The sequence below is a fragment of the Pan paniscus genome, chromosome 1, assembly GCF_029289425.2.
Source record: "Pan paniscus chromosome 1, NHGRI_mPanPan1-v2.0_pri, whole genome shotgun sequence".
Lineage (NCBI taxonomy): Eukaryota > Metazoa > Chordata > Mammalia > Primates > Hominidae > Pan > Pan paniscus.
The window spans coordinates 209506330-209531009 of record NC_073249.2 but is presented as its reverse complement, the minus strand read 5'-3'; the positions used below and the strand labels follow the sequence as shown (position 1 = coordinate 209531009).

At 55.0% G+C, this 24680-nt stretch overlaps 1 protein-coding gene across 10 annotated transcripts in view; it reads left to right on the top strand.

Moving 5' to 3' along the window:
• The window catches only part of ARHGEF10L (Rho guanine nucleotide exchange factor 10 like), a 158208-nt gene that overhangs the window by 56624 nt on the left and 76904 nt on the right, over window positions 1-24680 (top strand). For 4 of the 10 annotated variants that reach the window (XR_008620853.2, XM_055097507.2, XM_034956668.3 and 1 more), the window contains exons 5-10: window positions 5958-6049; window positions 7339-7422; window positions 11619-11791; window positions 16887-17003; window positions 19925-20033; window positions 23176-23282. Coding sequence is in view for 9 of the 10 variants with exons in the window: in XM_055097507.2 (XP_054953482.1) it covers window positions 5958-6049; window positions 7339-7422; window positions 11619-11791; window positions 16887-17003; window positions 19925-20033; window positions 23176-23282 (682 nt within the window). In the remaining variant the exon portion in view is untranslated. Of the gene's footprint in view, window positions 1-5957; window positions 6050-7338; window positions 7423-11618; window positions 11792-16886; window positions 17004-19924; window positions 20034-22154; window positions 22360-23175; window positions 23283-24680 lie in introns of those variants that run through there. The other 6 variants (XM_034956683.3, XM_063594505.1, XM_034956671.3 and 3 more) reach the window with 5 other exon arrangements.

Sequence of the window (24680 nt, the reverse complement as noted above, 5' to 3'; positions counted from 1 at the left end):
TAGGGGCGCCCTGCTGACTCTAGTGGGCCGCCAAGCCAGATGCTCTCTAAGGTCCTCAGCTTTGACATGCTGTACAACCAGGTCAAGTGGCCAGGGCCAAAAAGAGACCCGGCAGCAGGCTGAACCTGGGCTGCGTGTTCTTCCCTTTCCTTCGTGTCTCTTGATCGGGCCATCATGCTGGGAGGAGTTTCCGAGGCGGGCGGTGACACTGTGTGGGGCTGTCCTACGCAAACTCTCCTGTCCTGTCCCTCCCTGTGCTGCAGCTTGGGTTTTCCTTGAGGCCTTATAAGGCAAATGTCATTCCAGTCCTTTCTAGTCCCATCCCCAAAGGTGAAGTTCTTTCCTTTCTCATATTTGTTATGCCTTGTCCTGGCAAGGGCCCCAGAATGCTTGTGCGTGCGGACCATGCTGGCCAGGACTCCTTAGCTTGTTCTGGTTTTGGGGGTCTCCTCCCCGACCACCCACATGGTGCAGCCTCTGGGAAGGGACCCTTGGAGGTTCACTGAGAAACTGGGGCCTGTACCAGCCCCTGCAGGGGTGGCGGGTGCCATTCTCTGGAGTGGGGCTTCTTATCTTTAAAACAGGCTGGGGGCCCGGCGCGGTGGCTCATGCCTGTAATCCCAGTACTTTGGGAGTACTAGGCGGATCCGAGGCAGGTGGGTCACCTGAGTTCAGGAGTTCAAGACGAGCCTGGCCAACATGATGAAACCCTGTCTCAACTAAAAATACAAAAAAAAGTAGATGGGCGTGGTGGCACACGGGGACCTACCCCTCCCTGCCCTGCTGCTCTTTGGAGAGAGAAGAGGTGGGGCACAAAGGTGCTTGGAGCTCTGTGGACCAGAAACGCACCAGGTGGCCTTCTGGTGCACTTGAACTCCTCTGCCGGCAATGTAGGTTGCTGCTTGGGGGTGCTGGGAGGGGTCCTTTCCTCTCTTCCCTGCCTCTGCGTCTGTCTGCCTTTTCCTCCCCATCTCCTGCCCCTCACCATGGATTCAGCTTCTTTCCTTTGCATTCAGGTTGCTGGCCTTACTCTCATTTGCAAGCTGAGAGGCATTAGGAGAGCAGGAAGCTCAGATAAGGGTGAGATAATTGCCTCTTACTGGTTTTTATGGCTCTTTTATGACCCGGAGGCTCCTGAAGGAGTGTTTGTTCACAGGGAGAATTAGACACGGCAGCCCTGCGTGGCTTCCATGGCCAGCGGCTGGGAGAGGCTGCTCCGGGTGGGTACAGGGTGGGTCCAGGGCCTTGGCAGGCAGCAGGGAGGGTCACGGGTACAGGAGGCGCCCCCAGCCTCATTTCTTGCCGTGCCCTCTTTGCATGCGTATCTTGAGCTGGAACGTTGCTCGTGTCCCTGCTCCCCCAACTTTATTCCTCTTTCCCTGCCTGGGAAGCCCTTTCCCCATCTCATCGGCCCGAGGAACACCTGCTCCAGTCTAGGGAGGCAGCGGAGGTGGTCCTGAGAGCAAGGCTTTGCAGACAGATCACCGGGGTTCAAACTGCCACTGTGCCACTTGCTGGTCAGGTGACTTGGGTAGTGGGGGTGGGCAGGAAGTGACCTCTCTATGCTGTGGGGACCCCCATTCCCCAGCCCAGTACACCAGAGCCAGTACCTGGGCTGGTCGCTCACTGGGTTTTGATAAGGTGCAGCGAGGAGGAGCCTCCCCCTGCCTATGAGTCGGCTCATCAGGTGTTTCCAAATCCCTCCTGAAGTTGCCTGACCTCACCCAGTGATGCCTCTGCCCACCTCCACGTCACCTTTACAGTTTACGTGGGGCTTTCTCTGGTGTTCTCTTGGTTAAACTGCGTTCTTTCGGTTAAAGCGTGCTGCAGCCTTTGAGCTGGGTGTTATGCTTTCTCTTGGACAGTGTCTGAGTTTATTTGGGCTGCGGTAAGACAGTGCCATAGATTGGGTGGCTTATAAACAAGAGAAACTTTTTTTTTTTTTTTTTTTTTTTGAGATGGAGTCTTGCCCTGTCTCTCAGGCTGGAGTGCAGTGGCACGATCTCAGCTCACTGCAACCTCTACTTCCCGGGTTCAAGCGATTCTCCCATCTCAGCCTCCTGAGTTGCTGGGATTACAGGCATGTACCACCATGCCTGGCTAATTTTTGTATTTTTGGTAGAGACAGGGTTTCACCATATCGGCCAGGCTGGTCTCAAACTCCTGACTTCCAGTGATCCACCCACCTTAACCTTCCGAAGTTCAGGGATTAGAGGCGTGAGCCACCACGCTCTGCCTAAGAGAAACTTATTCCTCACAGTTCTCAAGGCTGGGAGGTCCAAGATCAGGGTGCCAGCAGATTCAGTGTCTGATGAGGGCTCATTTCCTGATCATAGATGACACCTTCTCACTGTGTCCTTACATGGGGGAAAGGGCAGAGGAGCTCCCTAGGGCCTCTTTTATATGGGCACTAATCCCACCCATGGGGGTTCTGCTCTTATGACCTAGTCACCTCTGCAAAGGCCCCACCGCCTAATACTATCACCTTGGGGGTGAGGATTTTAACACATGGACTTTTCTTGTCAGGGGAATACAGACATTCATACCATAGCAGATGGAGACTTGAACTTGCGCCTCTGAGTGTGCCGAGGGCTACTGCTCTCTCTCTCTTTTTTTTTATAAAATGGTAGCTAAACAGGCAAGAGCTGAGGTAACCATATGCCACAGCAAGCCTGTGACGTAGGTGAATGTCTACATGCAAGTTCTCGACTTCCAGGTGGTCTGGTTGAAACAATAGAAGCTTTGCAGGTAGACATAGTGTAAGATCCCAGCTCCCACTAATTAGCTGAGTGATTTCTGGGTAATTGAAACTTTGTGAGGCTCAGTTTCCCCACCTGTAGAATAGGGGTAACAACACCTGCCTCCGGTGTGTTCCTGCAAAATTAAATGTGCAGGCCAGGCTTGTTGGCTCACTCCCAGCACTTTGGGAGGCCAAGGTGGGCAGATCACCTGAGGTCAGGAGCTCGAGACCAGCCTGGCCAATGTGGCGAAACCCCATCTCTACTAAAAATACAAAAATTAGGTGGGCATAGTGGCGCGTGCCTGTAGTCCCAGCTACTTGGAAGGCTAAGATGGGAGAATTGCTTAAATCTGGGAGGTAGAGGTTGCAGTGAGCTGAGATCGTGCTGCTGCACTCCAGCCTGGGTGACCAAGTGAGACTGTCAAAAAAAAAAAAAAAGAAAAAAAGAAAAAAAACGTGCAATTACATGTAAAGCAGAGCAAGCAGTGCATGGCGGATGCTTTGTCACGGTCACTGTCACGGCCACATATCAGAGCAAAGAGGACCTGTGGCCGGGAGACTGTCCAGCCAACCTCTTCTAAGCTCACGTCTGTTCCAGCCGGAACAGTTTGGTTCTGTCTGAGCAATTCCGAGCAACTGATGTGGCGCCTTCAGGATGCTTCTGTGTTGAGGAGGTGGCGGCTCAGTGAAGCAGCTGTTAGAAATCGGGGTTCAGGTGGCTCCCATCAGCCCATCACCCACCTGCCTGGTCCAGAGAAGCCCTGTCCTCTCTTGGCCTTTACTTCCTGTCATTGGTGGAAAGTGTCTCCCCAGGACCAAATGCGCTGCCTTCCTTGCCCTGGGGTGACACTGCTGACTTCTGGCAGTGAAATGTGAGCTGACACTTGCTCCTCTAATAGGGCAGGTGACTTAGACCTGCACCACCCAGTCCAGTGGCCACTAGTCATGTGTAGCTATTTAAAATTAAATTACTTGAAATCAAATAGAGTTAAAAATTAAGTTCCTTAGTCCCACTAGCCACATGTCAAGTGCTCAATAGCCACGTGGCTGGTGGCTGCTGCACCGGATAGGACAGGCAGGAGCATTCTCGCCACCACCACCGCTCTGCTTATTATCTGAGAGGCAGTGGAGGGCAGCACTCAGAGCCCAGCTTGGGAGCTAGACAAGCTGGCCTCATGGTCTGACCCTGCCACTCCCTGGCAGAGTGATCTTGGGCAGGTTCTTCTACTTCCCTGCAGAATGCAGAAGATGCCAGGATCCTGTGTGGTGCTGGGAAGGTGAGGCAGAGGGCCTGGCTCACAGGAGGTGCTCAACAGTGGAGATCCCTCCTCGCAGCCTCCTCCCCTCCCTCTTCCCCTGCCCTGTCCTACTCTTCATCTGCTACAGGCTCGGGTGCCAGGAAGGGAAGTTCAAGTTGATTCTTTGGCAACGGTGCTGTTCTCTTGACAGTCTAAGGCCTCTGCCCTCTAGGTTGGCATAAGTGGTCTTTGGTCTTTGTTTTGTTTTTTTGAACCTGGACTTCAAAAAAATTCACGTTAGAATAGCTTTAGATTTTCAGAGATGTTCTGAAGATGGTACATAGAGCTCCACATACCCCTCATCCAGCTTCCCTGCTATGAGCATCTCACATGGCCTTGGCACAGTTGTCAAAGCTGAGACCTACGTTGGCACATTACCATTCACTAAACAGATTTTGTGTGGATTTCATCAGTTTTCCTACTTATGTTTATTTTTTGACCCAGGATCCAATCTGGGATCCCACATCGCGCTTAACTGTCATGTCTCTGTAGCCTGCTCCAGCCCGTGGCAGTTTCTCAGTCTTTCCTTGATTTCCAAGACCTTGAGAATATTGAGGAGTGATGTTTAGGTGCGGTGACTCACTCCTGTAATCCCAGCACTTTGGGAGGCTGAGGTGGGTGGATCACTTGAGTTCAGGAGTTTGAGACCAACCTGGCCAACATGGTGAAACCCCATCTCTACCAAAAGTGCAAAAATTAGCTGGGTGTGGTGGCGCATGCCTGTAATTCCAGCTACTTGGGAGACTGAGGTGGGAGGATTGCTTGAACCTGGGAGGCAGAGGTTGCAGTGAGCCGAGATTGCACCACTGCCCTGAAGCCTGGGTGACAGAGCGAGACTCTGTCTCAAAAAAAAACAAACAAACAAACAAACAAAAAAAACTAAAAAAACTAAAAGTCTTGAGGAGTAATGCCAGGTATTTGGTACAATGTTCCCCACTCCGATTTTGTCTGGTGTCTTCTCTGTGATTAGACTGGGGTTATGCGTTTTGGATAAAAACACCATGGAGGTGAAGTACCCATTTCATGACGTCTTATCAGGACACATGGCACCTGCGTGGCGTCTCTACAGATGCTCACCTGGGTCTCTTGGTTTGGGACGTGTCTGCTGGGCTTCTCTGCTGTTTCCCATTTGCATGTCTGCTCTGTGGAAGGGACTTACTGGGCCAGCCCATCCTCAAGTGTGCATGAGGGACTAAGCTCTACCTCCCACTTACAGTCTTTTGAAGCTTTGCAAGTCTTGTTTCTTTTTCCTTTTTTTGATGGAGTGTCGTTTTGTCATCCAGGCTGGAGTGTAGTGGCATGATCTTGGGTCACTGCAACCTTCCTCTTCTGGGTTCAGGTGATTCTTGTGCACCAGCCTCCTGAGTAGCTGGGGCTACAGGCATGCAGCACCACGCCTGGCTAATTTTTGTATTTTTAGTAGAGACGGAGTTCCACCATGTTGGCCAGGCTGGTCTTGAACTCCTGACCTCAAGTGATCCACAAGCCTTGGCCTCCCAAAGTGCTGTGATTACAGGCATGAGCTACCGTGCCCAGCCAAGTCCTTGTTTCTTTCAAGAGGCAGGGATCCCCCAGCCTGCCCCTTCTGTTGTATGTGGGAGAGTGGAGAGGTGGAGGTTCCCTTTGAGTCTGCACTAGGGAGAGACGAGACAGCCCCCTTGCGGAGAGTGCTTGGTGCTTATCACTGTGAATAAGATTGATCTTCATGCTCTCGTGAAGTGCCAGCCCAACCTTGTGCACGCCTTCTAAAGATGAGGAGCCTGGGGGCTTGTCTGAGGCCAACTCCACCTCAGGTCTCCCCAGCAGCCTGGCCCTCAGCCCACTTTTGCCCATCATGTCCCGCTGACCAGGTGAGGGGCTGCCAGAGGCTTCTGGGAGCCACCTCTGGACACCTCTGCAGTGCCATCTCTTGCCCGCAGGGTGCCAGCCTGGGTGAGCAATGGGGATGCAGCGGACGCAGCCTTCTCCGGGGCCCGGCACTCCAGCTGGAAGCGGAAGAGTTCCCGTCGCAGTAAGTCTCCCCTCCGGCCCACCGCCCACCCCAGGTAGCAAGCTCCAGGATATTCTAGTCTTTCTAACCCAAGAGAGCTGATGTGGGCTCCTGTGAGCCCAGGGTTCATCCTCACCGGGGGCTGCTGTGGCCCTGGAGGACCAACCACCGCCCCCAAGAGCCAAGGTCCAGGATCAGCTGACACACCCAGTTTTTCATCTGCTCCTCAAATACTTACGAAGTTCCCACAACAGGCCAGGGCGGCCCAGTGGTGGGAGTGCCCTGGGGACCAGAATGAGGTCCCTCTGTTAACAGAACCAGACACCTTGCCATGGGAAGGTGCCTGCCCAGATGAGCCCTGCAGAAAGAGAGGGAGGCAGCAGGGGTGGGGGAAAGAGGGTCCCAGACAGAGGGGCCAACTTGTACAAGGGCCTGAGGGCAGGAGGACCCCTGACTCCCGGGAAGCAGCAAGGGCCTCATCTGTGGGGTGTGGGGGAGCGTTATGGGGTGAGGTGTGACTGCGGGCCCTGCAGCTCCTCAGGGCCCCAGAGGCAGTGCTTAAGGTTCTCAAGGCAATAGGAAGCCACAGAAGGAAGGCCAGTGATGTGGCTGCCTTTGCCTTTCAGTCCTGTTGCACTGGGGTGGGGGCAGTGTAGGAGACCAGGTGGGGAAGGGTGGAGCCTGCTGGGAGGCTATCGTGGTCTTGTAGGACAGGAAGTCTGAGGGTGGGAACTAGGGGTCTAGAGAGAGGTGGGCAGGCCTGGGAGCTGGTGTGGGGAGGAAGAGGGGGCTCTGACAGGGCTCTAGGGGCCCAGGACCTAGGGAAGCATCACAGGCCAGTGGGTCTCGTGACTTCTTCCTGGAAGGCCTGTGGGTCAAGGACCGGCTCCCATCAGGGGTGGGGGCTGGTTTTCCAAGTCCTAGCACTGCTCAGTGATGAGGGTCTAGCCCCGGGGTCCTGGGTGACTGAGGATGCTAGGGCCAGGGCACAGGTGCTGGACTGCGTCATGCTCCCTGCAGGGGCCGGGAGCAGCTGTCCATTAGCCAGATGGGCAGGCCTGCGGGCAGCAGGGAGCCAGGTGGGGACTGTGCGGTCACTGGGAGGGCGCCTTGGAGGGGGTGGGGGGCGGGGAGAAGCGAGGGAGCCGGCATCCCCTGAGAGCAGCTGGCGGAGCTAAGGGCTGGGCTGGGCTATCAGAAAGGAGGGTGCTGCGTGCCACCAGCTGGTGCAGTCCTGATGTCATCTGCAGCACCTCTGGCCAGGCTGCCACAGCCCACGTTGGTGCTCTCTCTCCCCCCTTCCCTCCCAGTTGACCGGTTCACTTTCCCCGCCCTGGAAGAGGATGTGATTTATGACGACGTCCCCTGCGAGAGCCCAGATGCGCATCAGCCCGGTATGATGTCTGCAGTGCTTCCCTGTTTCTCTTGGGGACAGGGGAGGGAGGCTGGGACTGGGGAGGGTTGTCTCTTTCCGTTTCCTTCTGTCCCCACCTGGCCAAGTGCCCCTCCTTCTTGTCTTTAGAAACAACTGTAGTCATCGGGGAGAATCTGGAGATGGCTGAGGGCGTGGCCACCGGGGCCGGGCAGGGCTTGGGCATCATGGGCAGGGCCATGCTCCGGCTGTGGGTCCCCGGGCAGGTAATCACCTTTCTAAGCCTTGGTTCCTCCCTCAGGAAAATGGGGCCATACTCCAGGCTTTCCGGGGCTGTTGGGGAAGACGACAGACTGTTACACTCAAAGGGTGAAGCAGATAAAGCTTTGCAAAGCCCTGCACCCTGCTCTGGGTTGAGGGCTGAGGTGGGCAGGCAGGCAGGCGATTGTGGCCGCAGAAGGGAGATGGGGCGGGCCTGGGGCGAGTCTTGCTGGAACTCACCTGATGGGAGAGAGGACTGTTCATTGGCAATTAACAGGAAGAGCCGTCTTTGCTTGGACACGTTAGGCCAAGCATATTTTCAATCATGTAATGGCTTCAAGACTTTGGGATGTTACCTTCTCATTTTACAGACAAGGGAACGGCAGAGGCAGGGCTAGGATTTGAATGTGGGTCATTCTGACCCCAAGTTCAATGCTCTGTCCCCTACCCCAGGAGGATTTCTGTGGCATTTTATGACAGATGAGGCACATTTGATCCCACTGATCCCACGACCCCTTGAGGTCAGCAGGGCCAGGCTTATTTATGGCTCCCATGATGAAGAGGTTAAATCACCAGCCCCAGAGTACACAGCCAGGATTTGAACAGCGACTTCTTTTCCTACTATGCGATTCTTCCTGTTTTCAGGGGCTCTCCGTCCAATGGGGAAGCACAGCCCCTGCTTTTGAGGAGCTCCGAGTCTGATGGGGCAGCTCTCACCATCCTTGAGCAGCACAGAGCGCAATGGGAGAGACACACAGACAACACGGCAAGGCCCGAGGGCCCCAGAGCCACACTCCTGACTCCTGTCTCAGGAACGGGGACACCTGGGCCAAGGATATGCTTATCCCTTTAGCAAGCCTGGGATGTGCTTGGAGCACATTTTCCTGTTTGTAGCTCACTTGAGTCCAGGGAGCAATGGATTCCCACTGTATTAGGAGGCAAAGGAGTCTCAGAAAAGTCCCAGAGCTGGGAGGTCTGAGCGGCTGAGGGGCCTCAGTTGTTGTTTAACCCATTTGGCCTATTTCCCACCTGAATTCAATCAAGTCACTAAGTCCCTGGCTCCTGTCTTCACTGTCCTCAGGGTCTGGGAGGATGTGGTATGTTCATGGCCTGGGTGTCACACAGCCTGTGTTTGCACCCTAGCTCTGAGCCTGCAAATGAGGACCACAGTACCCACCCCAGGATCCCCATATGCTGGGCTGTGGGAGGATCATTTGCGACAAGGCTGCACAAAGCTCAGTGCAGGGTGGAGTTTTGGAGATGCTTTTCACACAGGGCCGCTGTTGCTGTTGTTGTTAGTGTTATGCCTGCCGAGGGTCCCAGCACTGGCCTGCCTGGGGCTGATGTGGGCTCAGCAGGAGCTTGGAGAGGAGCTCGGGCCAGCTCTGCCATTGATTTGGGCACAGGGCTTTGTGCCTTTGTGCCTTGGCTTCTTCACATAAAGCAGGAAAATCCCCAGCTCACAGGCCTTTGGGGAGGGTCACACGGGGTCCTGACCAATCTCTCTGGGCCTCAGTTGACCCATCTGTAGAACTGGGGCAATAATAGCCAGTCCTAGGGTGGTAGCATGGATTCCATGAGGTAATTGATGAGGACACTGAGCAGGAAGCATGAGGGGACCCTTATGTGGTCCCTGAAAGCTGAGGAGTTGGCCCTCGGGCTGCACACAGGCACAAGAGTTCTGTGACTCTGTCTCCACTGGAGAGGATATTTCTATATGTGTAGATGGCGGGGACTTCAACGGAAGGTGGTGCAGAACCCTGGCCCCGCTCACTGTCTTACTGTGGCCAGCCACATCTCTCCCATCTGTCTAATAGGAGGAGTGATCATTCACACCCTGCTGTCTGCACAGGGCCGCTGGGAGCCGTGGCACACCGAGGATGGAGGTGGTTGGGTGCACGGCTCAGCCCTGTGGAGGCGTGGACCTGCCACATGCTGCCAGGGTTCCTCCTCAGGGCTACCCTGAGAACTCTGCCTCTTTGGCCACTAGTTGAGGGGCCTCCACTGCAATAACAGGACAATCAGCCTGGCCTTCTGAAGGTCGCAGCTGCTCCACTCTCTAAAGACATTAGTTACCATTATCTTTTGCTTAAAAATAGCCTCATGTTCCCTCCTGGTTCTGGGACCCGTCTCCCACTAAGCTTTGGCACATCTGTTTTGTTCTTTGGCTGACACTCTTGCCCCCAACCTCTCGCACCCCACCTTTCCTGTGGGGTGAAGCTGGGGGGCCCTGGGTCTATGGACTGACACCCAAGCTCCCCCAGAGCCACCATGAGTGACGGCCTACTGCTCTCAGCCGAGTGCGTGCTATGTGTCAGGCACTTTGCCAAGAGCTCCGTGCCTGTTTTATTACTCAACTTGTCCACTTATTATTAGCCGCATTTTGCAGAGAGGTCTCTGATGACCAAAGCTCGCAGTTTTTCAGCACAGTCGTTTCTGAGCAGATTTCTTTTCTTCTTCTTCTTCTTTTTTTTTTTTTTGAGATGTTGTCTCTCTCTGTCACCCAGGCTGGAGTTCAGTGGCACGGTCTCGGCTCACTGCAGCTTCCGCCTCCCGGGTTCAAGCAATTCTCCTGCCTCAGCCTCCTGAGTAGCTGGGACTACAGGTGCGTGCCACCACACCCGGCTAGTTTTTGTATTTTTAGTAGAGATGGGGTTTCATCATGTTGGCCAGGCTGGTCTTGAACTCCTGACCTCAGGCGATCCACCCATCCCAGCCTCCCAAAGTGGTGGGATTACAGGTGTGAGCCACCGCGACCAGTCAGATTCCTTTTTTTTAAAAAAAAAAAAAAAAAAAAACCCTTCCCAATGCTATATTTCTTCTGTGATGACAAAAGCATTTTCATCTTCATGTACTTTTTGGCGTCTGACCCCACTTCCGTGAGGTCTGCAGTTCTCCAGGTAACAGATGAAGAAATGAAACCCAGTGGGGCAAAGGGCCTTGCCAAGATCCCCCAGTGACGGAGCTGGGGCTGGGACCCTGTGTTCCGGCCTCGGGACAGTGGCTTTCCCACCTCAGGCTTCAAGTGGCATCTCATAGCCCAGTTGAATGGGCCCCACGAGTGCCCTGGCCCTTGTGGGACCTGTCCCTCCAGACTCTTAGCTTTTTGTCCCCAGGTTTTCAGTCCAAGGCATTTCCCGCAGGCTTAGGAAGGAAAGGAGCTCCTGGACTCTGGGCCAGCTGCGCCCCCTACTGGAAGATCCCAGGCTGCACGTGAACTCAGATTTGGGGTGAGGAGCCCTGAGGCCCCAACAATCTCTGTTTCATTCCTGAGGATGCTGAGGGCCTGAGCCAGGACTTGGCTCCGGGTCTTCTCTTTTCCAGTAAGAAACAGGCCACGTGTGGTGGCTCGGCTGGGTGTGGTGGCTCACGCCTGTAACCCTGGCACTTTGGGAGGCCGTGGCAGGAGGATCACTTGAGTCCAGGAGCTCAAGACCAGCCTGGGCAACATAACAAGACTCCGTCTCTACAAAAAATTAAAAAATTAGCTGGGTGTGATGGTGCACACCTGTAGTCCCGGCTACCTGGGAAGCTGAGATGGGAGGATCTCTTGAGCCCAGGAGTTTGAGGCCACAGTGAGCTATGATTGTACCACTGCACTCCAGCCTGGGCGAGACAATGAGACCCTGTCTCTAAAACAAAATTGCCAAGGAGGCTCAGAATGAGCGCTGAGACCATACAAAAGCAGTGCTGGGAGCAAAAGGAAGTGAGCGGGCTTGTGCACATCTGACCCATTTCTTGGGTTTTCCCCATTTTCTCAGGCCCTCCTTGCCCTATGAGGGGGAAGATGTATTATCATCTTCGTTTCATGGTTGAGGAGGTAGAGCTGGAGCCCCAGGGCCCCCACGTTCTCCCTGACCCCCCCTCGTCCCACCTGGGTTCAGAAATTGGGTCTGAAGCTGGAAGTCTGGTAGGCTTGGCCTCAGGGCCTGGGCTCACCGGCTGCCGCTTGGCCAGCAGGGGCAGAGAGGAACCTGCTCTACGAGGATGCGCACCGGGCTGGGGCCCCTCGGCAGGCGGAGGACCTAGGCTGGAGCTCCAGTGAGTTCGAGAGCTACAGCGAGGACTCGGGGGAGGAGGCCAAGCCGGAGGTCGAGCCCGCCAAGCACCGAGTGTCCTTCCAGCCCAAGGTGAGGGGACTGGGGGTGTCGCTCACCTCAGTCAGGGCACGGAGACCCCTTCAGGGAGGAAGGGAAGGAGGGAGCAGGGTAGTGAGGGCCAGGCCTAGGACTCACGTCTGGGTCCCAGGGATTCCCGGGAATGTGTGGTGAGAGGGGAGACAGAAGCCCAGGTCATCCCGAAACAGGAGGTGACTCGTAGACATTGCTGTTGGCAGCCCTAAGCCCGGGATGGGCACGGCTGGTACCTGGCACAGGTGCTCCCCCCACCCCCTTGCTATGGCAGACCTGGTCGATTGATCCTGATGCTCACAGGCTCAGACTGGGCTTCAGAGTCCTCTCAACGCCGCACTCCAGGTAGCCCAGCCACTTGCTTAGAGGTGGAGCCTGGATCAGATCCACTTGCTCTCCCCACCTTCTGGGACTGATGCTCAGACCAGGCCTCAGCCCGCGCAGTCCTCTCTGCTCTGGGGCAGTGGAGAGTGGGGGCTGCTGTGGCTAAGCCAGAGCGGCCTGGAAGGCTTCTCTCCAGGGCCTCACACGGTGCCATCCATGCATTCAGCTTTCCTGGTGTTTCTGCCTGGAGTAGAAGCCATTCTGCTTATTTCCTGGAGGGGAGCCCGTGAGGCTGTGAGGAGGATAGGTCATCTGGTTCCTTCTTTCCTATGGCACCCATGCTCCTTCCCTGTTGTTCTGCAGAAGCCACCAAGAGGCAGTGTCTGTCCGTGCTGAGATTTGCAGTTTCATGGGGACAGCTTCTTACAGGCCCTGACTGAGCAGAGGGGACGGCGTCCCTCTCAGGCTACTTTTATTTTTATTTTTATTAATTATTCTTTTGAGGCAGAGTCTCACTCTTTCGCCCAGGCTAGAGTACAGTGGCCCTATCTCGGCTCACTGTACCCTCTGTTTCCTGGGTTCAAGCAATTTTCTGCTTCAGCCTCCCAGGTAGCTGGGATTACAGGCATGCACCATCATGCCTGGCTAATTTTTGTATTTTTGTAGAGATGGGGTTTCGTCATGTTGCCCAGGCTGGTCTCAAACTCCTGGCCTCAAGTGATCCACCTGCCTCGGCCTCCTAAAGTGCTGGGATTACAGGTGTGAGCCACCATGCCCAGCCTCAAGCTCCTTTTAAAAGATGTAGCGGGGCAGGAGAGCTCCACCTGGGGCCATTCCTGCATGGGCAGGGTGGGGACAAGAGAGGGGACTTTCCCAGTGCCTCCCACCTTTTCTGGGCTTGGGGGATCCACTCTGGGAGAGGCATGCTGGCCGGAGGAACACCCACACCTGAGTCCTCAGGCAGCCATTCCTCAGACCAAGATGGGCTCCCTGAGTCCTGAGCAAGCCTGGGACTGAGCAGGTCTCTCTCAGCCTGCTGTTTCCAGGGATGGGCCTCCAGGGGTGGGCTGTGGAAAACAGCCTTAATGTCTTGCTAGCCAAAAAGCGAAGCATTTACAACACCTACTGTGTGCCTAGTCCATATCTTCAGTTGTGGGACGGGATACATTGGAACAGGAAGACCTAATCTGTGCTCAGTGAACCTTTACGGTCCATAGGAGACACTGAATGGGAAACAGTTTGTCAAAAATGAAGACAAAATGCTGGTCATCATGATCAGTGTGGTACAATTTTCAAAGCTAAACTATCATGCCCTTCAAAACATAATGAAGACAAAAATGCCTTTACGTAAACATGAGCCTGTGTCCAGCCTGGCTGTGTGCCTGATAGGGGTAGGGACTGATGAGACCAATCAGAGACGCCTCTGAGAGCGGTGAGTTGGAGCTGGGCTTAGGAGCTAGAGGAGACAGGACAGGTGATCCAGGCTGGAGGAGCGGCCCAGGCAGAAGCCCAGGAACAGCTCGTTGCTGCTTCCTGCAGTTCAGAAGGGGCAGCATGCACTGCTTTAGGGAAGGGGGCTTTGGTTATGAAGCCCCCACTCCCCCCAGTAGCCTCTCCATATGGCAGGACCCGTGCGTCCCAGCCCTGCTCTGGGCAGTGTGACCAGATGGGGCTCTCGAGTCCTGGCCCAGCCTTTTAGCCTCAGCCTCTGGCGTTCCTCCTCCTCTCCCATGTTGTCCCCGGCCCTCTTGCTGGGACTGGGAGGAAACCATGCGTGTCTCTCAGAGGGAATGAGGGATGACAATGCTGAATTCAGGCTTTCCAGCAGTGGTCCCCATGCTTCCACGGGCATCAGAACCACATGTGTAACTGATTGAATCACAGATGCCAGGGCCTCACCAGGGACTCTGATTCAGGGGTTGGGTGGGGCCCGGTAATCTGCCTTTTAAGCAGCTCTCTGCCCCCAGGGGGTATAAGGGGCCCACAGAGCACTCCAAGAAATGCTGGGCTGTACTCACCATGGCCTGGCCCTGGGACCTCTGGGGGCTGCCTGTGAGCTCGTGTCCCTCACACTCTCAGGCTGGTGGCTTTGGACCCTTCCTCAGCAGAAAAACTATGTGGCACAGTTGTTGGGATTTCTAACCACTTGGAGTTTTTCTCTGGCCGTGGCCAAGGCCCACCTGCTCGCTGATCAGCAGGCTCCTAGGGAGATGGGAGGTTGCGGAGGGCTTTTCCTCTGGTACCCACTTCTGCCAGGGACTCTACTGAGCCTGCCTGTGGTGCTTCACCCTCCTGAGCTGCTTGGGGCGCACCTGCTCACCCGCTGGCATTGCAGCAGCTGCATGTTTTAGGGCCACTGCTGCTTGGCTATGTGCTGTGTGTGCTGTGTGTGCTGTGGGCACAAGCTGACAGCAGGGGCCTGGGGATGTGTTTTGTCCTGTTCTTGGAGACTGACCATGGCCAGGCACCCTGCCCAGCTGCAAGAGAACTAATGGAACCCCTTCTTCAGGGATCCGAAGAGGCCGTCCCTAGGCAGGTGGACTCTTGCCAAAAAAAGTGACCATGGGGTCTGTAGAGGGGCACGGACCCAAGTGGAAGCAGCTACCTCATCCTGTTATGTGAACAAGTGGTCCTGCTGGTGCCACTCCAGGATCTGTGGTTTTTTTTTTTCCAGTTGTGGGATGGATTGCATTGAACTCTCCCACTCTCCAGTGGTGACCTCTTTGAAATCAAGGTCTCTGATCCAGCTGGACGGGTACTGGGCAGAACTCATGGATTCATTACAGAAACGCCAGCCCTGGCCCAGCCTGGTCTACCCCCTGCTCTGATCTGGCCAACTCAGCAAGTGGCCTCTGATCCTAACATTTCCTAGTTCTTCTGACCCTGAGAGAAGTGATGGAGCACCAGAAGGCCCAGGGGCTTTATGGTTTTATTATGTGAAACTATTTTATGGATGAACAGGACTCAGGTCAAACCCCAAACTCCTCAGTTTTTTGGGAGTCTGGGTAGCTCTCAGAGGGACCCCTGTCCTGCATGCATACTTCTTTGCATAACAATATTGAACATTTGCCTAGAATGGTACACTTTACAAAGCAGTGTCATTTAATTTTCCCAGTACCCTAGGTGGTCAGTATTATTGTCCTTAAGATTCTCATTTTGTTGATCAGAAAACCTGTGTGAAGCTCAGAGAGACTTAAATGATGTAGAATGCAATATCACAGGTGCCTCATCTGTCTGTATATCCATCCATCCATCCATCCATCCATCCATCCATCCATCCATCCACTCATCCATTCACCCATCCAACAAATATTGAGCACTTGCAATTTAAAAGATAATAATGGCTTCCATTTTTTGAATACTTAATAAGCTCTGGGCTTTGCATGTACATTTAATTTTCTCAACAACCCTATGCAGTAGCTACTATTATGGCCACTTTACCAGTGAGGAAGCTGCAGCTCAGGTAAAGAGACTTCTCTAGCTAGTAAGCAGGGAGCCATGATTTGAGCAGGAGCCTACATGCCTCCAGAACTCACACTCTTGATCCTTCTGTCTACTTCTCTAGAAGTAGCACCTGTCTTGGTCTTTTGTGTACTTTACCAAATATCACTGTTGCTCATATGGTTCGTGCATTTGAATATCTGTTCTTCTGTCCATCTACCTGTTCTCCCATCGGTTTGTCCATCCATCCATCCATCCATCCATCCATCCATCCATCCATCCTCCAGATAGTCTGTAAGCTGAGCATCCATTCTTCCATCCAGTTGCCCATCCCCCTCCCTCCCTTTTACCCTTCACCCATCCTCCCTCCATTCATTCTCCAGCAGTGTGCCAGAGGCAGCTAGTGTCAGCTCACAAGAACTCAGGAGCCAGTTATGAACATCTCTTTACAAATTCCCATTCAGTGATGTCACTTTGGTAGCTTGGAATTGGTGGAAGTATTCACACCATGGAAATGCTTCAAAGCAGGGCCCTTTTTCCTGGAGAACTGGTTGTTAAATATTTGCCAGTACAGCACTGCCTGAATCCATTCTCCTACCGTCCATCCATCCTCTTATTCCTTCATCTGACTGTCTCTTCATCCATCCATCTGTCCATTTGCCCAGCTATATAGTCACCTAACCAAATTTATCCATTTGCTCATCCATCTATTTATCTGTGCATCTATTCATTCATCCATTTATTTATTCATCCATCCATCCCTCTATGAGCCTGTTCGTCTACCCATCCACCTGCCTGTCTGTTGCCCATCCATCTGCCAAACGCTTCTTCTACCCTTCCATTCATCTTTCTGTGGATTTACCCACTTACCCTTTATCCCCCAACCTCATTCCATCCATCCATCCACCTGCCATCTGTCTATCTCACAAACTTACAGAGAAGCTCCTATGTTACAAGCCCTGTGCTGGGCCACAGGGCCGGGGAGAAGACACAGTTCTTGCCCTCAGAGCATTTTCCCTTTTCCCTAAGACAGGAGACCTGGATTTACTCCCCTCCCACCTCTCCACCCCAGCAGCCCAGATTCCCTGCTGCAGAGACCCGGCCCCCAGCTGCCTGGCATGGTGGGGTTGGACACAGCTGGAGCAGATTCTGGGCAGGATCTGGCTGGACTGCTGCCTGGGACCTGGGGTGCCGCATCCCGCCTGCCCGAGCTGTCCGTCCGCACTTTACCTGAGTCTCCTTTCTCCCCTGTTGTCTGTGTTTTGTCTCCTTCCTGTCCCGCCTGCTCCTCTCACCTGCTTTCCTTCTGCCTGGCCGCTTGGGGCTCCAGCTTTCTCCAGACCTGACTAGGCTAAAGGAGAGATACGCCAGGACTAAGAGAGACATCTTGGCTTTGAGAGTTGGGGGGAGAGACATGCAGGAGCTGAAGCACAAGTACGATTGTAAGGTATTGTCTGTCTGTCCCCTCAAGCCCTGGATGGGGGCTGTTTCCAGCTGCAGCTACCTCCAGGGGTTTTCCTGCTGCCCTGGTACCACGAAGCCTCCCAGGCCCACCCTTGAGTCCCAGGGCTGTCCTGAGACCTGGACCCTGGCCACCCTTGCCTCTGTGCTGGAACTGGCAGATGCCTTAAGCCACATGTTCCCTTCCATGTTCTCACCCCTATCTTTCTCCCCACCTGCAAGTGAAACCCTGATAGTCCACAAGAATTCCCAGGAGGGTTTTCAAACTTTAGGACCCTTGCAATCACCTGGGGTGCTGTGTTAAAAATGCAGGTTCCTGAGTTCCAGCCCCAAGGGTGCCACTTACGTAGGTCTGGGACGAGGCTCAGGAATCTGCACATTTCATAATCTGCACAGTTGGGGTTACACATTGAAAAACGTGAGTGTTGCTGACATTGGATGTTCCTATCTCTCCACACTATTCAGAGGAATCCAGGATAAGGAAGTCTGTAGGAGAAATCACAGTACTTGCTTAAACTTTTGGATGATGATATCGACAACAGTAGCTTCCATTAACTGAGCACCTGCTCTGTGTCTTGGCTAAAGGCATGGACTTTCGAGGTCTGTGGGCCTGGTTTGAATCCCAGTCTCACCACTTCCTCATGGTGTGATCCTGAGCAGGCCCCTTGGCCTCTCTGAGCCTTGGTTTCCTTGCCTTTGAAATGGGGGCATTCACAGTACCGGCCCCCAGGGTGGCTTTGAAGGTCAACGATCAGGCCTGTTGGGTGTACGGGCCTGTGCTGGGTCTAGGAGCTCAGTGGACAGTGGCTGTTGTTATCTACACGCCTGACCGCCCTGTCCTTGTGGCACTCTGGGCAGTAGCTGCCTTTCTGCATCTTTTAGTGTCAAGTACCCGGCTAGTGGCCACAGCAGTGGTTCACGACAGAGCTGGGATTCCAACCTGGGTCTGCAGCGTGCCAGAGCTCAAACGTCCTCCATCCTGCAGTGCTGCCCACTTTATTGGAATGTGAAGCCTTCCAGGAGGAGGAGAGCAGACCCTTTACAGTTTACGAGACCTTTCACAGATAACCCGCGAGAGGCCTGCAACCCGGGGTGGGGGCGGGGCTAACCTCTCAGGAAGCCAAGGCTTAGAGAGGGGCCCAGAGCTAGAGAAGGGCAGAGTCTAAGACTGGGCCTTTCCCCCGCTTCGGCCACACACTGTGGGAATGGGTGGATTCGGCAGGTGTACTCGGGGACACCTTCTAGGGTGTTGGCCTGTTCTTTTTTGCCCAGGAAAATGCCAAGAGAAGGGCCTCAGATGATCCTTTGAAAGACCACTTTGGGGGCTCACAGGACAGCACCACTGATGGCTTTCTGCCAGGACAGGAACTGGATTCTGGAACAGAGGTTTCAGATCTCTGAGGGTGTGACCCCCTCCTCCCGCCCCCCAACAAGAAGAAGATAAGCGTCTATGCCATCCCTTTCGTTAGATTCTCAAAGGCCTCTATGATCACTCCCCTTGCCCAACCCCAGAAAAGGCCAAGCACAGCTTCTCTAGGATTGTCCCGTAGAAATGCAGGGCAGGCAGGGGACTTCCTTCTTTTTCCCTGCTGCTGGTTCCTTCCAGAAAGTCAGCCTTGTTCCTTGAAAGCCACCACCCCTGCTTCCCCATGCACAGCACCTGGTGGCTTTTCAGCAACCCTTCCTTGCCCAGACCCCCAAGAAGTGCTTGGATACTTAAGTGGGGACCAAAGGGTTATTGGAGGCGATAGAGCAGAGACCAGAGACAACCCCACCCCGCAGATTAGTGCTCCCCACCTTCAGCAGAGAGTTTTAAGAAGGAGAAGGTTTTCTTAGGACTGCACTGTCCATTATGATAGCCATGTGGCTCTTTAAATGTAAATTAACTAAAAGTAAATATAATTAGAAATTTGGGTGCTTCCTCGCACCAGCACATTTCAAGTGCTCAATAGTCGCATGTGGCCCGTGGCTCCCATTTTGGACAGGGCAGATACAGAGTGTTTCTGTCATTGCAGAGCCTTCTCTTGGCTGGTGCTGCTGTATGCTGGAGAAGATGCGGGTGCTAGGGCTGGGGCTTGGGAGGACAAAGGACTGGCTGAGGGGACAGCAGCTCTGTCAGGCCTGGGTTCCCCCAGCACCTCGGATGCCCACTTCCCTCTTCTGGGCACGCGGTCTCCTTACGTCTCATGTTCTGCTTAGCTTGCTACGCTCGTGTCCATGGATCCCCTCCCCACTGCCAGAGGAAGCTGCCTCTTCTTTCTGGCAACTTCAGCCTTTTCTCCTTTTCCCGGATGGTGGCTCAGTAAGAAACCTGGCTGTTTCGGGGGAGGCAAGGGACGGGTCCCTCACCTGGGTTTGGCGGATGGGATGGGGGTGTGCACACACCTCCTTTAGTCACTCCTAAGGTCATGTTCAACATTCGTGGAGCGCATTTTTCTGCTCAGGGAGCTTTCCCAGACCCGGAATGTTTGGTGCTCACAGACCCTGGCAAGGATCGGTATTGCTGTTCCTCAGTTTTGCCTGGGGAAATGGAGGCTCAGTGATGTTCAGTGACATGCCCAGAGTCATGCCATTGGTGGGTGGCCCAGGGCTCCAGGTCTCCAGCACCCCTCGGCCCTCTCCTCACCAGGTCACATCATCTCCTGGATTAGAAGTCTGCTCACATAGTCTGTCCTGAAGGGAAAAAAATGGGTTACAGCCTCCTGTTGCCCCTAAAGAGGGAGATCCCCGGGCATGAACGCACCTTCTCACCCCCACTGTCGTCCTTGGCCTTTGCTCACGGAACTGGGAGGGAAGGGTCTGGGTGGTTCTGATCTCTGCAGGCCGAGGCCTGGGGAGGCGGGTGGCCCTCGGTAGCAGGCATCCCAGGCCGTCCCTTCCCTGATGAGCCTCTCTACCTTTGCTCAGATGACCCAGCTCATGAAGGCCGCCAAGAGCGGGACCAAGGATGGGCTGGAGAAGACGCGGATGGCCGTGATGCGCAAAGTCTCCTTCCTGCACAGGAAGGACGTCCTCGGTGAGGTGCTGCCTGAGTGGGAGGGTCTGGTGCCCAGCTCTGGGCTGGGGGTCGGGGAGGGTGGGATTTTACTTTACACCCCAGAGGTCATGCTGGGTGGGTACCACTTGGCGTATGGTTCCTCTGGTGGTGGGGATTGGGGGCTGAGTCCCAAATATCCTGGTAGGTCCCAGTGTGCCTCCCCCTCCTCTGGCAGGCATGGCCTGTCCCTTCTGGGAGAGCTGGGCCTCTTCCTTCAGCGTCCCTGCTCCTGCTTTTGTCACGGCCGTCTTGGCCTCCTGCCCCCTGCGCTGTCTGGCTCACCTGTCCTCATCTTTTTTGTTCCTGTTCCCTCTTTCCTTTATCCATCCACCCATCTCTCCAACCAGCTGACATTTACTGAATCCTACTAAGCGCCACAGCCTGTGCTGCATGCAGGGACCCACGATGCGTGTATCAGCAGTGCCTCTGGGGCCAGCTGTTGGCACAGTGCGGGAGACAGGCGCAGGCGTGGGAAATGACAGGACAGGTTGACAAGTGGTCCACTGGGGTGCCCTGGGGGGCATGGAGGAAATGAGGATGGATTTGGGGGATGAAAGGTCAGGGAAGGAGGAGGCACAGGTCACCAGGCAGAGCGGAGTGGGTGCTCTGGGAAGAGGAGCGAGCGGGTGTGCAGAGCCCCGGATGTGGGAAAGTACGAGATGTTCCAGAGATGCTCTTAGTCAGCACTGACTGAGTATTTATTGTGTGCCAGGTGCTGCCCTATGAGCCTACAGTTCCTCACTTCATCCTTATCCTCACCACACAAGGCGCACAGAACTCTCACATTCCCACGCAGCAGATGAGGGAATAGGCACAGAGAGGTTGTGTCAGGGCTGAGGACACACAGGCCTGGAAGGGATAGAAGAGGCCTCAGGTGGCGGAAGTGAGGGCGGGCATGATAGGCCAGGGTCCGGTCAGTACAGGCTCTGTCAGCCTTGCTGGGCATTTGCCTTTGGTCTTAAGGACGCTGCATAAACCCCATTAGAGGGTTTTACGCAGAAGCGTCCCATGGTCAGATTTGATCAATTGATCATTCATGCGACAAGTTTTATTAAGCATCTACTATGTGCTAGGAACTGTCCTAAAGCCTTGGGACACAGCTGTGAATATGAGTCCTGCCCCTGTTCCCCTGAACCCCCCTTCAGGTGCCTACCCTTGCTCCTGGTCCCCACCAGGCTCCAGTCCATTCCTCTGGAGAATGTCTAGGTCAGGGCCCCTGATGTGTTCCCAGGCATTGGTGGGACAGGGTCAAGTAAGACCGGCCCCTGCTGCCCATCTCACATCTTTAGAGGTGACAGACAAGGAGACAAGGAATCCCAGTACAGTGGGCTCACAGCTGATGGAATTCTGGGGTGCCAGTTCTCTTTGGAAGGAAGGAGGCTTTGTCTGCTGCCTGCCCTCGGCACATGGCCTGATGCAGCAGAAGGAACACAGGCCTCAAGCCAGGCAGGACTTTGAGAGCCTGTGTCATCCTAGAAAATTCTGTAGTTTAATCTCCCTGTGCCTCAGTTTCCTCATCCATACAGTGGGGTGGCTGTCTGTCTTGTAGGGCTGTGGTGAGGATGTCCGAGGTAGTATGAGGAGAGAGAGAGCCCCATGTAGCAGACGTTATTCTTGGTGGGCGGTCAGTCCCTAAGTGGAGGCGTTTGGTGCCAGGACGGCCTCGTGCTGGCCTGCTCAGACCCTGACTCTGCGGCTTTCTGGCTGTGTCGCCTTGCACTTTTTCCCCTCTTGGGGCGGCAGACCATAAATGGGTTTTCATCTGTAAAATGTGTTGAGCCCCACCCGTGCACTTGGTGTGGTGCTAAGCCAGGGTGGGTGTGCACAGGCCTGGCACAGGCTGGGTGCTCAGTGAATGTCCATGTTCCCTCTGCATTTTGGGGAGCACTGACCCCTGATGATGGAGGGAGCAGGCCAAGTGGCCATTCTAAACTCATTGAGATGGTCCGAAGACAGGATAACGTGGCCAGGCCAGCTGGCTGGGAACTCTTCCTGGGTCACCCTCCCAACCCCAGGCTGGCTAGGGCTCTCCTCAGCCCTCCCCACCCCGCCCACAAGCCCAGCGCCTTCCTGAAGTGACCCTCCCCGCAGAGGCGATATTAATAGCTGTGGCAGGGCTCGAATCACAGGCCAAGAATGTTACCCAGCAGCTCGTGGGGGAAGAGGAAGCTGCGAGGCCGGCTGGGGTGGGTGCGGAGTGATGCCCGGGGCGTGATGTGGGCCCGGCAGGAGGGCCTGCACCACCCCCACCCCCACGCCGTCATCCGCTGTCCCTCCTCCTCCTCCTCCTCTGTCTCCTGCTCAGGTAAGGGCCTATTGGGGTGTCTCTACCCCCTCCCACCCTTGGGGTTGCTGCCGCTTCTTCTTTCCTCCCCAGCTTCCCCACAGCTCCCATTTCCTGCTGCCCACAGCCACCGCTGGAGTCAGAGCCATTCAGCAGCTGGGATCCCCTCTCCCGGCACCTGTACCTTGCTCTGGTGGGGGCTGGAACCCTCTCCAGAGCCTCCCTCACTATCTGATCTCCTCCCACTCTCAGAGGCTTGGGCCTCTGTCCATCTCATTCCGTCCTCCGTCTGAGGTCCAGCTCCACTCACGCCTGGGATTCCATGTCAGGCTCCTGTTGAACTTTTTCCCTTTAGCTCTGCATTTTTTATTTCAAAAGGAAAGTGCCAAACCACGCTGCCCTGTTCTTCTCGGGGCTTATTTTCTTCCCCGTTTTAGACTTCCAGAAGAAAACTATTTTTAGTTCCTAGTGATGGGGACATGGGCGGCTAGCCCTCGCCAGGCCAGAGCGGGCGGGCCTGAGCAGGGACAGTGGCTTCTGGCAGCATGGACGCCGAGAACCCAGGCCCCACAGGACGCGGCTTTGATTTCTGCCTATTCACCCTCTCGCTCACTTGCTCACAATTATTCACCGATGGACTGTTCCAGGCCCTGGGACGTAGCAGGGAACTCCTGAGAAGGAGCTACCGGGTTGCTCTAACCCCACGGGGCCCTAGGAGCTGCTTGCACCCTAGGACCTGGGTCCAAGGCTGGTCTAGGGGGGCTCTCAGCTCCTGAGGCCTGAGCAGGGTGTGCTGTCCCTGCCTTAGCTGTGTCATCGGCCCATCTGACTTTCCAGGTGACTCGGAGGAGGAGGACATGGGGCTCCTGGAGGTCAGCGTTTCGGACATCAAGCCCCCAGCCCCAGAGCTGGGCCCCATGCCAGAGGGCCTGAGCCCTCAGCAGGTCTGTGGGGGAGTGGGGCAGGTGGGGGTCTGCAGGGGAAGGGGTGGCTTGGGGGTTCCAGCCTGTTCTCTGGGACCACGCTGGTCTGGATCTCACAGGGGATATGATGACTGGGGGCTCTTGGCAGAGCCCAGCTGGATAGGGGCCTCCTAGGTTCTCTCCTCGGCTATTGAACAGGCTTTCCACTTTCTACCCCGCGTGCTCTGTGCTGTTGGTTTTGGGGGGTGGGCTCCCGGCAGCTAGGACGCTTGCCTCCCCCAACTCCATGGCATGCAGAGCGGTCCCGTTGGCTGTTTCTGACTAAGGTGTCATTTGAAGAATGAGATGGGATCCAGACTCAGGTGAGGCTGCAGGTGTGTAGGTGCCCAGTCCCTGCCATCTGTACACCTGTCCTCACCCTGGGCCTCAGAGCTGCCACAAGCTCCCACCAGGAACTGAGGCTTTTTAAGAATGGCTTCCTTGGCTGGGTGCGGTGGCTCATGCCTGTAACCCCAGCACTTTGGGAGGGTGAAGCGGGTGGGTCAGCTGAGGTCAGGAGTTCGAGACCATCCTGGCCAACATGGTGAAACCCCATCTCTACTAAAAATACAAAAAACAAACAAAAAAAATTAGATGTGCATGGTGGTACACGCTTGTAGTCTCAGCTATTCGGGAGGCTGAGGCAGGAGAATCACTTGAACCTGGGAGGCAGAGGTTGCAGTGAGCCGAGATCGCGCCACTGCACTCCAGCCTGGTGACACAGCGAGTGAGACTCTGTCTCAAAAAAAAAAAAAAAAAAAAAAAAAAAAAAAAAAAAAAAATGGCTTCCTTCTTGTAGAGCGTCGTGCTGAGGTCGGGCAGCTTTGCTCTGGGATCTCAGCCCAGTCATGTTGTCCCTTCGCTATCTGTGTTTTGCCAGCCATGAAACAGGGTGCGAGATCCCTGGTTCCTCTGGTTGTGAGGCCACTGAGCAGGATGTGTTGTAGGATGGTGGGTAGAGACCAGGGAAGCTGCTGAACATCCTAAGAGGCACGGGACAGCCCCACTACGGGGAGTTATGTGGCCCCAGATGTCCTTGTGCTCTGCTCTGGGTGCCACTTGAGTACCTGGGGATTGTTGACAATGGATCAACAATGGGACAGTGGTCTTGCCATCTGCTGGGATTGTGTGGCCAGGCCATGGCCAGGCCTGGCTGCAGGCAGGGCAGTGGGAAGATGAGAGAAGAGCCTGCTGGAGGCAGGAGGAGGCAGCAGAGGGAGTAGGGCAGGGAGCCGGGGTTCTGGTGGTTGTGGGCTCCTGATGGATGCTCAGGACAGCTGTGGGGGTAGAGTAGGGGGTCAGTCACCTCCCAACCCGAGATCGAGAGCGATGGGCTCCCCCTCGGACCCCTGTCACATGTGACACCTCCTGTGAGCAGCG